The following is an 18452-nucleotide window of genomic DNA, read 5'->3' on the forward strand; positions in this document are numbered from 1 at the left end:
GAACTTTGGAGACATCATTAATATAAATAATTTTTATCGCCGTTGAATAAGAAATGTTTCTTTCACAAGAAATGTATAAAATTACAGTACTGTATTAGACTTACAGTACCTAATTTATATACTGTACAGACGACAGTAAACTCAACTTACTCGCCTAAACTCTCCGTAGCATGTAAGTAGATTCGACCAATCCTGTCGCGACACAAGTCAGCAATGACGTTTTACCACATTTTCCGAGTCTCTTTTAGTGTCTTTATACAAATACAGTCGCAATTTTTTCGCCGCGATATATGAATCTACATTGTATGAACCCACGTTATCGGGGGTCTATTGTATTATCAATTATGCTAAAATTTCAGTATCCAATAGTAACAAGTCTTATGGTGTATATTCAAACATCAAACTGCATATTACAGCCTAAGGGACTAAAATACAATATATTTATGCATGATATAACTTCAAATATTTCATATAAGCTTTTTGTTGCTATTGGATACCAAAACTTTGATATTATTAGAAGTAAAGACTAGACTTCCAGATACTTAGTGAAATAGTTTTCTGGATCAACAGGACTGCTGATATTTCACAATATAATCTAGAGTGTCTTTCCTATGTCATTTTCTTATAAATTACAGTGGAACCTTGCTTAATGAACATAATTTGTTTCAGAATCTTACTTGTAATGTGAAATACTCATTAAGCAAAACAATTTTTTCCATATAAATTAATGTAAAATATGATAATGCGTTACATGCTGAAAAAAGTAGTCAAATATTTTATGTAAAATGTTTATTCAAAGAAAATTATACAATATACATTTTTAAGAAGCGTGAATCATCATCATCTTTTCTTCTAGTGTGGAATGAACCAACCTGGAATGCAAATTTGATTTGTAGAAAACACAAATAAAATCAAAATTTAATTTGGAATTGGTCATTAAATTTAATACGAGATGACCGCATAACTGCCTACATCTAGTCAAATTATTTAATTTCTAATAATATTTAATTATAGCCTTTACATAGCCCAAGAATTTGTTTGGTATGTTTATTATATAATGGGCTATGATGTTTATAAGCAATATGTCTGAACACAATTTGGAAAAATGTGTGATCACAAGCAACATTTAAGATGCTAGCAGAACGAGTGCAAAAAACAGACTGATGTAATATGCACATAATCTGGGATGTCCCCTATTCTCATTGCTCGTTAAGCTAGTCATTTAAAAAAAAAATTGTTTTTTGCTTGTTATATGAATTACTCATTATGAGAGGTGCTCATTAAGCAAGGTTCCACTGTATTATTTAATTGAAAACTTGTTTAAATTTACAGAGAAGACAGGTTTTTCTGTAAGTGATATAAATGTTTTAGAATCCTAGATTATAGTATGTTTTAAGAACAGTATTTTGTTTTAATATTAAGTCAGAAAGTGACAGAATATTTATATTAATTCAATAATTTACATATTTGCATTACACTTACATTATCTTTATTGCAGAAAGCAAGTTGTTTACAAATGTCAATGATTTTATAAAATTATATATATTTAAAATTACATTTTTGAGATTTTTAATTGTTATCTACTGATTACTTGTTACTTATATCATCTATTATTTCCTAGATTAAATTTGTTGCAAACATAAATAAAAATAAAGAAACACATACTTTATTAAAATAGAAATGCTTTATATAAGATTCTAAAATAAAAAAAATTATTTTTTAAGATAAGTTTTTATTGAAGATATATTGTAATATTAGATCTTTTGTTTTTAATAAATGATTTTCTGATATACTTTAGTCATTTCTGTTATGAGAATTAGCATGCAGAAGTTAACAATGATGCATAAGATAAAATATAATTTATTATATTTAAAAAATTAGTTCAAGGTTTTAATATCTGTTATATTGAAAAAAATCCAGATCTATTATCATAGAAGGTGTCTAAAATAATAATAAATTACAATAATTTCTTCATTTAACTGTTCTAAAATCTGTACTATTTACTAATGTTATAATGATGTCAGTTGCTTTTGAAGGTTAAATTAATTTAAAATTTTTGCTTATTTGTCTCTGTATATATTTCATTATGTTGTTTTGGTTTTTATTAAATAATTTTTCTGTAATTAGTATCACTTTTTACTTTCCTGGCTATAATATATAACAGAGGGAAAGTATGGCAATTGGTCAAAAAATGAACCCCCAGATTTTTTCATTTTTGGAATCAGGACCTTGAAATGTCGAGAAATGCAAAAAAGTTTGGGGGTAATATCTGTGTGTACAGTACATACGTTTTGGTGTGTGTGTAGGGAGTGTATATGAGGGCACGATTTTGTTCATGTTTGAAGCTTAATAATTCCTTTGCTTTTTGTCAAAAATTTCTGAACTTGTGCTTGGAGATTTGTTTATTAGGGGGATTGATATTATTAAATTTTGGTGGTTAATGGTTGAGAGGATGGAGAGATAAAGGGGTCATGTATATTTCTAGTAGGGTCAGACTTTTAAATTAATGATGATTTTATTCATTATTAGCATTTACAGTTTTTTATAAAACCCATCCCTACCCTCAAAATGAAGCTTATTGCCATTTTATAATAATTAAAAATATAAAAAGTTTTTAATAATAAAATGTCGTAATAGATGGTGCCACAGATGCAGCTTTCAATTTTGCTGGGAAAGTTAAGTAACTTGTTGCTGGATTTTTAACATTTCAATTTATTCATCCAAAAAATCCCTTTAAAGTGGTTATAAAAGTGACTGATTAATGCAGCAAATATTGCTAATTTTAGCTTTGTATTAGAAAGAGCATTCTTGATAGTGTCTATTGACAATCATTTAAGATATATTTCAATATATTAAAAAGTCATTTAATGTATAATACTCAAATTACAGATTAGTGTAAGGTATGGTTGAATCTGCTTATAATCACTTTGAAATTTATGTTTACTGATGATGATAACCAATAACATTAAATGGAATAAGTAAATATGACTACAACTAGTATAATTAAATAGAATTAATCAATGCACCTGTAACAGCTGGCAAAGTTTAAAAAACACTAACATTTTTGACTCAGTTAATGGGACATCTTCAGTTGTGGACAGTTGAAAATGGAATTACTCTGTTAAAGGTGCATTGGTAAATTCAGCTGAGTAACTGCATGGTTAATTTACTCTTATAAATAAACTAGCAATGCTTGTCTGGTGTTGCTCAGGTTTTTGAGGGGATGTGGAATTGAGAGAGGTAATAAAAACAATGGTCCTAATAACTAAAAACTGCTTTTATTGACTTGAATATTTATAATAATGAAACTGCAAAAAGAAAAAATTGTTTGGGCTTGCAGGACAAAGATAAAAGATGATTCTTGTCCCATAGCATAACTCTGGTGGGTCCAAACTTTGCAAAAGCATTACTGGTGCTCCAACATTTAGCTCTAAGTTAGGAAGTGGTAATCCAGCTGATGCCAAGGAGTTTAAAAATTCCACTGGGTACATTACTGCTTGATCTGCTTGGAAAATGGTATCAATGGACTTGTATGTTGTGCTTGGATCTGAAAATTCAGTACAGCCCTCAGTTGAGATATTCTCAAAAAGTTTTGTACAAGACATGCTGCACAATCTTCAATACTTTCAATATTAACACCTTAAGTTCCTAGCAATTTTTTATATTAATGTAATTAAACATAAAAAATACTTAAAAGTGAAAAAAACGAAAGAAATGCGTTAATTTTTAAGAAAAAGCTTCAAACTTTATTTTCCTTTGTCTTGCCTTTCTGCGAAATTTGACACCATGAGTCATTGTTTACACAGCTGGAGTTGGATTTTCCGGGACATTCTCATAGAAGTCTGGGGAGGAGATGGGTTTAAATAACTTTACCAAAGTAAAATCTGTGCACTACAACTTTAGAACGATTAATTAATTTTGATAAAAAAATCCCATTAAAAAACAATTAAGCCTTAATTGAGCTTTATCAAAGGCTAATTAAAATCGCGATAAAATTTTTTTGCGCGGGTAAAAATTTTTGAAAAAATTTGGAGACTTAAAAAACATTCCAAAAATTCAAAAAAAACAAAAAATTTTTTTGGGAGCCGAAAGGACCGAGTTTTCTGTAACGTTATGTAACATGCCCGAGTTAACTCGGGCGAAGATCTCGGGAATCATTGCAAATCTTCCTTTTAAGGGTAAGTCACAAGGAGCAAGGTCAGGTGAGTAGGGGGTGGGGATGAACAGTGATTGAGTGTTTGGCCAAAAACTCACACAAGTTCTGAGAGCTGAATGGGTTGCAGCATTGTTGTGATGGAGAAACCAGTCGCCACTCCTCCACATTTCTGGCCTTTTGCAATGGATGGCATCCCTCAGATGTTTCAGAACTTCAATGTAGTAAGTCTGGTTCACTGTGGAGCCTTGGGGGAGGTGCTCGTGGTGAACAACACCCTTAGCATCAAAGAAAACTGTCAGCATCACCTTGACACTGGATCGAACTTGGCAAGCTTTTTTATGTCTGGGGGACCACTTCAAACATGCCGTACGCTTCATAGCAACATCACCGTAAGCCGTGTTGAGCATAGCAAATGTTTCAGTCAGAAATTTTCCAAGTTTAACACAAAATTTTGCAGCAAGTCGTTGCTCCATCAGGTCATTCATTCTGAAATCCAACAAACGAAAAAATCGTACTTCACTAAAAACCGCATAGCTAATCAACAAATAAATATATCTGTAATCAGGAAACGGCTTTATCACTAGAGGATCTGTACAAGCCTAGTGACACCAAGCGGATTCCCCTGAAACCAACTGGAGCTGTGCAGTTCAAACAGTCTGTATTTTTTGAACAGACCTCATATATAGATTGAATAATTAAAAATCGCTTCAAAGGTTGAATGCCAAATTCGACAAAACTTTGTCTTGGGAGTTCAAGCAACTCTTCAAAAGTTTGAACTGTGCAGCTGAATGAAAAATACACTCCAACTATAAAATAAGCTTCTGAACAAAGAATATAATCTTAAATTAGCAATAATGTGTTAAAATTCAAAACTATTATAATTAAATCACATATCTATGTTAAGTAATGACAACTTAAAAATAAGTAAAAATTTTTCATTCAACCAAATATAACTTTTACTTATTAATCACAGTATCCAAAAAGTGTGTGGAAGCATTTTAGCCTTTTTTATCTTAGCTTGGAAAAGGCTAAGATGAAAAAGGTACTTAACACAAAGCATGAAAGCAATACACATGGCAGATCTGGTGGCCACGTTTAAGATGTCGAAATAAGATGCGAACAGTAAATGCAATATTTATTTTATTATATAGTATTTATATATTTTATTGATTCTTTTTATGTTTTAATTTATTATTAGATCATTTACTTGTGTGATTTTTTACCATTAAATTATGTGTATTTGCTGTTTTAAGTTTATCAAAATGGGTTTTGTTCAGGGTCTGGGAATGGATTAATTGACTTTTCATTTTTATTTCTAATGGGAAAAATTGCTTTGGACTTCAAATGATTCATAGTTCAAATGGCCTCTTGGAATGAATAAAATTTGGAGGAAGAGGCACCACTGTATATATAATTTGAAAATTTATTAATTAAAATTAATAAAAATATTAGTATATATCGTAAAGTCTTTGCAAATCCGCACTTAAAATGTAAATTTTAATATTGGCGGTAGACTATCACACAGCTTTAGCCAATGATTTCACTTTATTCTATTACTATAGATGCATTTCGGTCCTTTTCTAAAAAAGGTCCCTCTTCAGTACTATAAAATACAAAAGTTTACATAAACTTTTTTTGCAAGTAAATATNAACAGCAGTCATAAGAAATTTAATAAAAATATTAGTTATTTTGCTATAATTTGTGAGATATTATCTAAATTACCATGTTATAACAGGTAATATCTGTGACTAAATGTAATATGCAGATACTATTGTATTATGAAATTTATTATTTTCTTTAAAATATATTTTATATGTCTGCGACATATTTTTACTGATGATTTAATTTATTCTTTTACTTTTGTTATAGTATCTGATTTATGTAGGTACTGTAATCTCTAAAGTTATTATTATAAATATTTGCCTAATCAACTAATTTACTTGATAATATGCATTTTAGTAACTAGAAGTGAAAAAATTCCAATATATTTTAGTATTTGGAATTTTTGCAGCTGTATTTACTAAATTAACAGAATTAAATTGCACTACTAAATTAAAACTAGATTAGTTTTTATTCAGATGGAAACATTGTTTTTCTATTTAGTTAAATACAAAAATTTTGCTATTTACTGGTAATCAACTAATCATGTTCATAATTACTCATCCACAAGATTTGTTATAATATTATACACATGAATAGTTATCATTTTAAAAACAAAAGAATTGTGTGAGAACAGCTGATAACCATCAGTCTAGATATAGTATAACATCTCAAATTTATCTGCAAACTATAAACAAGATATATCAATAATGCTATAAATGGGGCTAGATATTGAGTACTGCATATATTCTAAAAATAACCTTCATTTTCTCTGGAAATTGGACTGGTAATCATCAATATCTGTTAAATAACAAAAATGTTATTAATATAATAAAATATTTAGTGAAATTGAAGTCAGTTATATTAATTAAAATGAGACAAAGTATATTTGGTGTTAAAATATAGCAATTGCATATCAGATAAGATATTACCTTTTGCTATGAATTATCAGTATCATCAGATGAGTTTGTAACTTTCCTATTTTTCATATTGGCACTATTCTGAGTGTACATTTATGAATAGTTGTTCCAAATATATAAAGCCCTTGGGGACATATTGTGCTAAACCTCAGAATCATTTTTCTGAGGTAATTGATGTTTGAAAAAATCCTAAAATCATGTGAATAGATGTTTTTTAATATTTTTGCTCTCTGAACATTGCCTGTCATCTGAGATTTTTCACTTTTAAGTTGATAAGTTGATATATATATATATATGTATGTCAACTTGAAAAGAGTAGAGAATATTATGCCAAATATATGAAAGATAAACCAAAATATTAACTTGCTTTCCATATTAGTTTAAAAGCAATAATACTTGTTTAAGATTTTTTAAAATCTTAACATGAAAATGATTAAACAATGTACAGAAAGAATATGCTTCGTATTTAATTTAAAAATTTTGTATTTACTCAATGATTACCAGTAATTATTTAATATTGATTAGGCTCCTCAAATTACAAAGGGAATTTTATAACAAAACCAGTCAAACAACTTTCTCTTCAGCTAATTTTGTCTTGAATGAATTAAGTGCATATACAACAAATAGATGTTATACATCAACCAAAGCCGAAGATAATCAGGCTAGTAACGGCTATAATACTAATAATGTAATAGATAATTTGGCAATTTATTAAATTTATCAAGAGATGGTGCCTAATGCCTAACTCTAATGCCAAATTGTCTATTACATTATTAGTATTATAGCCATTTCTAGCCTGATAATATTTGGTTTTGGTTGATGTATAGCTTTATACATATCAAGTGTAGTAAGGATGTTTGATTATAAATAGATGTTAAAGATAACAAAGACAATGAACTTATAAGAAAAGATGGACTAGCTTTAAAATTTTTATTTTATAAAAATAATAATGGAATTGAAACACTTAAATATAAAAATGAAACACATTAATATAAATGATTAAATTTGATGTCCTTTACTAAATGAGTGATTAATGATATTTTGAAAAGGATATCAAGCATTAGATACATAACACTAATGTTATATAATGAATCTCAGCTGACGGTAGTAGTAATGTGCCATTGTTTGAATTATCCTGTTACCTAAATTAAAATTTAAATAATTGAAAAAAATTAATTTAAACTTAAAAATTTTAATTTTGTTAAAAATGATGAATAATACACCAGCTTCAGGGTGTGTACGTGGTATTCATGTGCTTCATTGATTTTGATGAGGAGGAAATATCTAATTTTACAATAAAAGCATTACAGTTCTATTAAATTACCTCCATGCTTTTGTGTAATTAGAGATATTGTTTAAGGCACTTAGTTCAGAATGCTCTCACATATATTCAACCTATGTTATGTTTCTTGAAATTATTCATTTATATTTTGTATGATATTTATGTTGTATGTTATTAATGTCATTATAGATGTTTTAGTTAGTTATGTAAAATATTTATTAGCCTTTGAACAATATGTATTTACTGTTGTAATCTATAAAAAAAAGTTTTTGTCAAATATCTGAGCTGTTAAACAGCCAATACATATATTTATATTAATTTTCAATATGAACGAGCAGTTATTTATCGTGACAATGTCAGAATTCTGGGCTGAAATTTTTAATCATATTTTTGAATTTAAAATATATACTTGCAATTTTAGTAGTTTCTTGCCCCAGTACATCATACTTTTTTGTTAACAATAGAGTCATGCTGGTCATTATCTAATTCTGTTCTTGAGAAAATTTTGAATTGAAATAATGTGACATTTTGTTCAAACTGGAAGTTTGTATATAGTTAATTGGTGCCTCCTGGCCCTAAGCTTTTCATATCTAGTCTCAACATTCATCTGTCTGACTTTGTTCTAGAGATTAAGGAAGGACAGACAAATGGATGCTAGGGGGAATTTATAGGTTTTCAATTTTCAAAATTGTAGCCCAGTAAGACATGTTATCATGATGAAATAGAAGAAGTTAACAAAATAATCATTACTTTCCTGGCTGTTAAGTAATATACAGTATATAAACACTGGAAAGTATTGGAATCATATCAAATTTGACCTTCTGAGTTTTTTGCAAATCTCAATATTTTGAGACTCCTTGAACCAATAAAGTAAAAAATAATCCTGTGTGTGTGTTGGCTATCTATTTTGCTTAATATCTCAGGATAGAGCAAAGATAAAGAAACAAAATTTGCCATGGTAACTTGCATATAAGGGGCATTGATGCTATTAAATTTTGATAGTTAAAGATTGAGAAGGTGGGTTGTGTGTCATATCTTGAATGGAGTTGGACTTAATGAAAATTTTACTTGTTATTGGCATTCACAATATTAAAACAAGTTCATCTCTATCCTCAAAATTAAGCTTAATTCATTTTTTTTATAACAATTAATAATATAAAAGTTATTTTTTAAATAACATTTTATATTATGTGATGGTACCACACACAATTTTAATTTTGAGCTAGTGTCAGTGTTTTTTATAATAGAACAAGAAGAAAAATATGAATAAAATTAACTATCTTAGAAGCATAAAACTACCTGCCATTCAATGAATTGAATTGTAATTATTTATATTTGTATTTTTTTAATTTTTTAATGATGTCTTTTTAGTTTAATAAAAATTAAGTTGACATTGATTTTATTATTAATATATAAAAGAATTTATATTTAATACATTTATCAATTTTTAATAGATGCTTACAATGAAGTTGAGAAGTCCTTACACTACGGCAAGCATATGGTCGTCGGGAAAGATTACTTGCACGGGTGCCACTAGGTAAATTGATATTTTTAAGATATTCATAGATCTATGTTGCTGGGCATCTGGAGTTTAGTCTCTCTAGATTTTTTCCATTCTTAAGGTAGATGGATGAACAAGGGCAGTAAAATTAAGGCAACATTGAATGTAAACAACTGGTAGAACCATTTGTTTCTTTTGATCTTCATAATTAAAATAGGTCATCAATGGTAAATGTTTTTCTGAAGATGGGTCAAAATTTAATAACTCCAAATCATGAATTGAATATTTAATTTGAGTAATTAAAAAAATAAAAAATACAAATTTTACTTTATGTAATGTTTCACTCTATATCAGAAAAACAACAATAAACTATAAGTGAAAAAAATAATGTTTTAATAATGGAAACAAATATTTTATGTAATGGGAAATTAGCTACTGTTTATTTGCTGATGATTTGTTCTACTTGAGGTTCATAATTAAGACTTTTCATGACAGCTTTAGGACTGTGCTTTCGAACTACATATGTAAAGTTTTGAAATTTATCAAATATTTTTTTATTTTTAAATATACATTCCAAACATTCAATACAAAGTATGGTACTTTGAAATTGTCGTGCAGGTCACAGTTTTGCCATTGCAGTAATAAATGATTGGCTTAACCTTTTGTTGACATTCAGTTTTGCTACTGTATGCATTGGCATGATAACTTTGAGCATGCAAACATATTCATTCTGTAAACTATCATCCAGTGTCAATGCGGAACTTGCCTTTCTTCTTTCACCTGCAAATGCAGGGAATTACAACTTTGTTTTCTTGTTATATTAATGCCAGAATTTCTCATTCATTTTTTTTTTAAGAAAATGAAGTGCAATTTTCTCACATTTGAATATCTTGGAATGCTGATGATATATATAGAATTGTGTAAAAAAATTATTTTCAATATATTTAAATCTATTGTACAGTAAAACTGAAATAGTAATACTATCTGATATGTTATTTTTCTCTCTTTCTCTCAGAAATGTAGAGAGATCTGAATTAGTTTCAAGTAAAGTAAAAATGTTTTGAATGATATTCATCATTTATAAAAGTACTACTGGCCTAGGACACCCCCTAGTGGGTGTTCTAACAGCAGCGGTGTCATTCCATGGTATAGATAATAAAATTCATATAAATAATAAATTCCTATTACAAATAAAAATAATAATAATATACTGAATTATACTGTTATAAATAAATTATACCATTAATTTAAATAATAGCTGAAAATCATCTCTAGGAACGCCCCTAGTGGGCATTCTATGCATTCCATGACAGATTACAGATTACAGACAGATATACAAACAGTGGGGTCAATGGCTTATGTAAGTAGATATAAGCCATTGATAAGCTTATATAAGTAGATGAAGATCATGATTCATAAAAGCTATACTTTACATTTGTAGGTAAAATAGATTATAACCAATTTGGTTTTGTAACTTTTAATTAAATACATTGGATTCTGTTTAATTGGGACACATTGGGACTAATCCATTTTGGCCAAATTAACCTATTCGATGTTGAAATTTTTATTTGTTTCCTGTGACACCATGTTGAATTTTTGTCGATGTTAAGCCTAAAAATTTTTTTAAAATAATAATCGTGTTTATACTGTATCATTAAAAATTATTTTTTTATGTTGCACAAACAAAATAAATAAATTGAATAATATAGAAACAAAAAAAATTATATTTTAAAAGTTCATTTTAATATAAAAATTGTGACGCATAGCAACATCTAGTATCAAAAACGTTCCGATGTAAACACGAAAATATTCGGGATCGCCCATGCAGGTCAATGAGGTCAACACGAATATTTTCAGGAACAACGTAGGAGAGGTTAAGTGGGTGCCCCAATTAAACGAACTAATAATAAATTCTATAAGAAAATATAACATGTAGTTAAAAAATAATAATTAGGTACCTATTTTAATGCTTTATTAAACCAAAATACAGAAAATATTTGTACTATAAACTTGCCAGACTCACAACAATAGATAACTGATTTGCATAATGCTAGTGTGCCAAATATTAGTAGTGATGTACACAAGGGTTGACTATTTGATCTGTTTTTGATCAAACATTTTTTCCTTTCTTTCTTTTTAGTTAGAACATGTTCTAACTAAAAAAGGAGAAAGAAAAGGGTTTGTCCAAAAGTAGTGTCGTTCATGTTTGATTCTACGACAATTACAGAACTGATCAACAGATGGCGCATTTCTAGTGGAGTCAAGTTAAAACAAAAACATAACTGAAATGAAAATTCTATATGTTTCAGTTCCGTTTCTGAGTTTCTGTTTTCAGGTAAATTGGAGTCCAGGCTTAAGAGAGCCTTGACATTATTACATTAACCAGAAAGTTGGACATCTTGCTGTCCATTTTTTTAAAGTGAACAAAAGCATATTATAACATTAATTTAGTTGTGTTGGAAAAAAGTGGAAGGAAAGGGTAAGGGAGTGGGGTCTATTACATTCTGTCTGAATGGCAGTTTATATACCATGATCAGTGCAAAGACAGCTCCCATTATCAATGTATATAATAGTGCTGAATAACAGAAATTTTTGTACCTGGGTACCAGGCCAAGCGGTCTCAGCCAAGTGTTTCTTGACCTTTGGTCCATGGACCCATGGGATTTGAGTGAAGATATCAGTGTCTTTGAGTTCTCAGAAAATAAAGGTATATTATATCATGCAATAGAAAAATTACATTTTGTAATATTTTCCTTAATTAAAAAATCCCTAAAGTTTTGATTAAACAATTGTTTATATTAAACTTTTTAAAATGATGATGATATTTTCTTTTAAAATGATTATTTTTAATATTAATTCTACCCTGGGAATCTGCCTAAAGTTTTTCTTTATTCATATTAATTTGCATTTTAAGTTATAAATGGTCAAAGATGGACTAAAGACAATAAAAATGTTAAAACCAATTTGCCCTTACAGGATATAGAAATTATCATAATTTGACTTAATGAGTCACATTGTTGAATCCAACCATGTGATGACTTGAAACTGTCTAGGTTCATAGTTTTAGCATTACATAATGCTCAGATTTGAAGGTTACATTCCTTTATGATGATGCCGTATTATATTGTTGAATTTCTGCAGCATGCACTGTGAAATAGATTCATATTTGTGTCTGTTATTTTCTCTGGTATTGACTATTTTTCCATATCGAACAGTTACATAGTTGATTTCACTAATCCTTGAAACTTTTGTTTGATTGATTGCTCTGAGCAGAGAGGCTTGGATTCGTAGTCATGCTAGTAAGCAACAATTTCATGCATCTTGTCAAGTAAAATGTAACTTGCATCATGTTCATTTTTTAACATTTACAAATTATATTCCTTGCTACATTTACTTACCTGAATATCACCATTGTAATTGTCACAAATCTCATAATTTCAATAAAATCATTAAGTTCATAATGATGGTATCAACTTCACAACTCAAAGAGCATGGATTCTTAAATATTTATATAAGAGAGTCAGATAAATAGTCTTCAAAGTTATTTTAAGGTAAATGCTGTTGCAATCCCAGATTCAGCTTCTGATTCACTGATTTCAGAACTTTAACAGTGTTACTGAGTGACATTTTCAATGAAAACACATATGCACTGACTGAAGAAAAAAGAATCAATATTTGATGCATTGAATTTTTTTGATGCTCTTTTCTTCTGACCAAAAGTTATCTTTAATGTAAAATAATACAGAAGAATATTAATACAGTAGAGCAGTGTTTTGCAACCGGTGTGCCATAACATGGTGAAAGGTGTGACGTGAACTTTTACATATTCTGTTATTTTCAAGTTTTATTTATGTATTTTTATCACAGTTGTTGTGTTTCTTATGCTTGTATTTCATTCTCTGCTGCAGCATTGATAAAATAAGATGATGCTTGTTTATTCTTTATTACAAGCCATGCATTTTTATGTATTCTAAAAAATTATATGTAAAATAAATTTGCTCACAGGTGTTGATTCTGTTTAATAACAATAATAATAAGTTAGTAACATTACATAATTCTATTAATAGTATCATATCATACGTTTTTGAAGGGAATAACATTTTGGTGTGCCATGTTGAGTCATGGTGTGCCGCAAGTAGAAAAAGGTTGTGGAACACTGCAGTAGAGCCTCAAAAACTCGGCACTCCAGATAACTCGGCCACACCCTGGCAGGGCAAAAATACCCTTAGATAATTAATTTTCATCAGACAGCTTTATGCCTCATAAAGTATTTTTCTGAGGTCTATCTTATCAGGTAAATTACTGTACACTATGTATTCATTAATTTTCATTTTCATCTGTAAAGGCTCTATGCCTTCATAAAGGACGTACTTTTCCTTTGTTTAAGGGTATTTGGGCAGTTTATTCTCTGTTATATTCTCAAGCAAACAATACATACAAGAAGTATACAGTACAATATTTTCTGAGGAAACATGCATACTTATCCTTTTTTAACCCCATTCCCGATAACCTGGCATTTTCACAAACTCGGCTACCCTTCGGTCTACATTAGGCAGAGTTTCCAAGGCTCTACTGTAATAAATGTTTTACAACATGCAATAACTTGCAGATTCTTGTAATTTTCATCTCTACCACTAGTAGTATAATTTCAGCTGTGGAAGATGCTATCTATTATATCATCTAGGGATTGTATACCGGTTTACTGATAAATTGACAAAAAAAAATTTGGTAAACTTACCGGTAAATTTTTGAAATTTACCGGTAATTTGGTAAATGAAAAATTCATACTAGAAATTTTTATGTAGAAAATATTGTGTTTATAGATATTTAAAAGGGCTAAAGGGACATTGAAAAAAAAAACAGATAAGTGTAAGCAACAATATACCTAATTATTAATTTTATGTGAGATATTTTTTGTTTAATTTTAATTTAAACTTTCTTGGGTTTGAGAGGCACTGTAAATTGTACAGAAAGCTCTAGTTAGCATATGTGATTTGTGCTCTGCCGTTTTTTGAGATTTTTAAAGGTTTAAAATCTTTACAATCAACGTTTTTCTTAAAGATTAAGTAAATATATTTTTTNTCTGTCTTATCAGGTAAATTACTGTACACAGTGTATTCATTAATTTTCATTTTCATGTAGTAAAGGCTCTATGCCTTCATAAAGGACGTACTTTTCCTTTGTTTAAGGGTATTTGGGCAGTTTATTCTCTGTTATATTCTCAAGTAAACAATACATACAAGTACAGTATAGTATTTTCTGAGGAAACACTCGTACTTATTTTTTTTAACCCCATTCCCGATAACCCGGCATTTTCACAAACTCGGCCACCCTTCGGTCCACATTAGGCCGAGTTTTTGAGGTTCTACTGTATATATTATTTCTGTTTTATTTTTATTTTTCTGTATTATTTTATTTATGTTTCTAAAAGTTATTATTACAGTTTGTTTAGAATAACACTTTAATTTTTATATTTTTTACATTCTATACCTTTGAAATAGAAAATGTGAAATGGAAATCAAAATTACTTATATTTTTTATCACCTTAATTTTATTTTTCAGGAAAAAAATTTACCAGTAAACCAGTATTTTAATTTTCATTTACCGAATTACCGGTAAATGAAGTAGTCGGTAAATTTACAATCCCTAATATCATCATCTGACCTCTAAAACAACTCCCACTTTTACAATTTTTGTGCTATATGAAGTGAGCACTACTAATTAGGTATTCATTTCTGCATGCAAATTAGCTATGAAGGTATTTACATGGTTATTTAAACTGTTTCAAAGAAATGAAAGTTAGGTGGTGAGGGAACATATAGATATGTGTTTGTTAATGTTAGTCTTGTTTAGAATTAATCAGGGGCAGAATCAAGTGTTCTATCTAAGTGTACGTATCTATAGTACAGAATACACTAAGGTGAAATCTGTTTTCAATTTATTAAAGTACTAATGTTGTATACTGAGAAATTTAGCTTATATTAATAAATTTTATCTAAATAAATTTATTTGCTTCTTTATTTTCCCTATCTACTTATAATTTAGCAACAGATTTTTACAGCATAACTAGTTTATACTGTAAAAAACCTCTTTGTCAGATTACCAATAGCCATTTCTAATTCCTTAAATGCAAAATATAATATTAAAAATCAATCAGGAGTCAGAAAATTATATTAATTTAAAACAAAAAACAATCTAACAGTAATGGTTTTATGGTGGTTCACATTATCATTAATTATTCCTTTATCTGAATAAAGATCATTTAGGAGTGGGAAAATTACAGTACATTAAATACATTTTATTTTTGTTATCTGTTGATAATTTTATTGAATAATAATTTGTTTTTCTATAGTATAATCATGGTATTATTATCGTTCTTTATTTATTTATTTTTCAGCAATGAGATGGCAAGAAAAGCTGGAAGAAGATTTGCAAGACTCTTACAAAAATTAGGATTTAGAGTAAAATTTGCTAATTTTAGAGTAGTAAATGTTTTGGGCACTTGTACAATGCCTTTTGCTATTAAAATTGTTCAATTTGCTAAAAAATATCAAGGAATTGCTAGGTATGTTTTATTATATATATATATATATATATATATTTATTTATTACTAGTTTCATTATATTATTATGGAGCTAAAAAATAGTAATAAAATAATTTATAAGTTTCATATAATTCATGATAATTAAGTTGATATGGCTTTATTGTACAACATTGTATATTACAGATGGTTGTGTTGTATTCCAATATTCTCTTCCTTCATTAAAAATCTGTATTCACATTTTATCTTTTTGACAATATTTTTATATCATACTATTAATACTATGCAATATAAACTATACACTCTTATAAGAAAATTTATTTCTATGTAATTATTTGTATGAAGAGTACAATGTCACTCAGAATGACCACATTCTTATACATAATAGCTAGAAGTTATCTTTATGCTTTCTTTCTTTGCACAAATTTTATCTACTGCAAGGTAGTTTGAGAAAGTCTCTTGTTTGGTATGTGATGATTTTATTAATAGTTAAATTTGGACTTTTGAGATGATTGCATAATGCTTACTTGATGGTGTCCGATGCACTGAGGTCCTGTCAAAGAAAACATAAATTAACATAAAAATTTCAAGACCGATTATGTCATTGCATACATAAGTTGAGAAACTGTTTTCATTTAGCAAGGAATAAATTAATGAATTAATTTTCTTTGTCATTTTCATAACAATCATTATTTAGAAAAATAATTTTGTTTATTTTTGAAGTAACAAAGAGAGGAAAGCATTTTTTAATGCAATTGCACTTTTAACACTTTATTTTATATTTTATTAAAATTCACAGTTGCTTTTAATAAAGTATTGCTATTAAATATGATAGAAATATTTTATAATTTTAGAAACATACAAGAAATAGTTTTATTAAAGTGTTTTTATTTCTTGTTATGTTATTTAAGTAATTAATTTGTTGTTGGGTTGTTCAGAAAGTAATTTCGTTTTTGTTTTCATCGGAAAAAACAATTTTCTTATAATATATAAATATTTTATTGAATTATATATTGACAATTTTGGTCCAATACATTTTGCCATCTTTCTGGTAGTAGCATGATTTCATACTCATAAAATTTTTGATCTTTGCTTACAAAAAACTGGTTCAAGTGATTTTTGACATTTTCATTTGAAGTAAATGTTTTACTGTTTAAAAAACTTGTAAATAAGACTAGAATAAGTAATAATCCGAGGGTGCAAGATCTGGCGAATATGGTAAGTGTGATAGCACATCCCATTCCAGCTGTAACAGCTTCTGACGAGTTACGAAATGTGTGTGAGGTCTGGCATTATCATGGTGAAATACTACACATTTTCTGTTGATCAATTCTGGCCTTTTCTGTTTAATGATATCACTCAATTTGTCCAGTTGATGGCAATACACTTTCAAATCAGTTGTGGAATTGTCTGCTAGAAACTCAAAAAAAAAAAAAAAAAAAAAAAAAAAAAAAAAAAAAAAAAAAAAAAAAAAAAAAAAAAAAAAAAAAAAAAAAANATATATATGTAGGCCTACAGTCAAACCTTGGTTTTCAAGCACCTCATTTAATGAACAGAATTTCAAACTCATAATTGCACTGGTTTACAAACAAGCTACTTAGCAAGCCGACCATAGATTAGAGAGACAGTTGGTCAATTCTCTATACTTCCCAGGGAAGGGAGAATGGGCCTAGTGCCCCTATTAATGAAATTGATCAAAACGGATGAAGTGCAAAGCTTTGTTGAAAGGTATCACCCTGATAAGGCAGTAGCAATCATGTCATTAACCTTTTCAACGACAATGTTATGTCTCACTTCCATAACATTGTCAAATGTAGACAAAACCAAATTTCACTTAAACCAATACCTTTATTTTGTCTTCATTAGCTTCAGCTGCCTTCCAGAATATGCTGCATCTTCAATATCAAAATTTTATGAACCAGTTTTGGCACTGTCATTCTGTCAACACATCTTCTCCATACATATCACACAATTTTTTTCTTGCTTGAACAACATTCTTAACTTTTTGATAATAAAAAAGCAAAATATGTTGAAAATGCTGCTTTTTTTGACTTTTCATATTTGATGGGACACAAAAAAAAAAAAAAAAAGCAATTGCACAAAATCAAACAAAATGTTTTACAAATAAGCCTTAAATTGTCAGCTGTCAATATATATAAAGACAATGTGAATTAGAATGAAAATGGCAGGTAAAATTAGAACTAATCTCTGGTGGTAAAAAAAAAAAAAATTACTTTTCGAACAACTCAATATATTAAAAAGTTATTACTTTGCTAATGGCATCTTACAATCAAAATTTGGTTATATCTATTTAATTTATATTTGATTTAAAATTCTGTGTTTAATTACAGTTACGAACCCGAACTTCATCCCGCCGTTACATATAAAATTAAAGATCTAAGAGCGACGATGAAGATATTTTCAACTGGTAGTATAACTGTTACAGGTAAT

The 18452-nt window shown here is 28.5% G+C and overlaps 1 protein-coding gene across 1 annotated transcript in view; it reads left to right on the forward strand.

Annotated features, from left to right (window-relative positions):
• Positions 1 to 18452, forward strand: part of LOC111613705 (TATA box-binding protein-like protein 1) — a 37165-nt gene that overhangs the window by 12245 nt on the left and 6468 nt on the right. The window contains exons 2-4 of the mRNA XM_023355046.1: positions 9413 to 9495; positions 15857 to 16024; positions 18353 to 18447. Coding sequence (XP_023210814.1) covers positions 9413 to 9495; positions 15857 to 16024; positions 18353 to 18447 — 346 coding nt within the window. The remainder of the gene's footprint in view (positions 1 to 9412; positions 9496 to 15856; positions 16025 to 18352; positions 18448 to 18452) is intronic.

Source organism: Centruroides sculpturatus, unplaced genomic scaffold (assembly GCF_000671375.1).
Source record: "Centruroides sculpturatus isolate CEXI.00-Female unplaced genomic scaffold, Cexi_2.0 scaffold1770, whole genome shotgun sequence".
In the NCBI taxonomy this organism is placed as follows: domain Eukaryota; kingdom Metazoa; phylum Arthropoda; class Arachnida; order Scorpiones; family Buthidae; genus Centruroides; species Centruroides sculpturatus.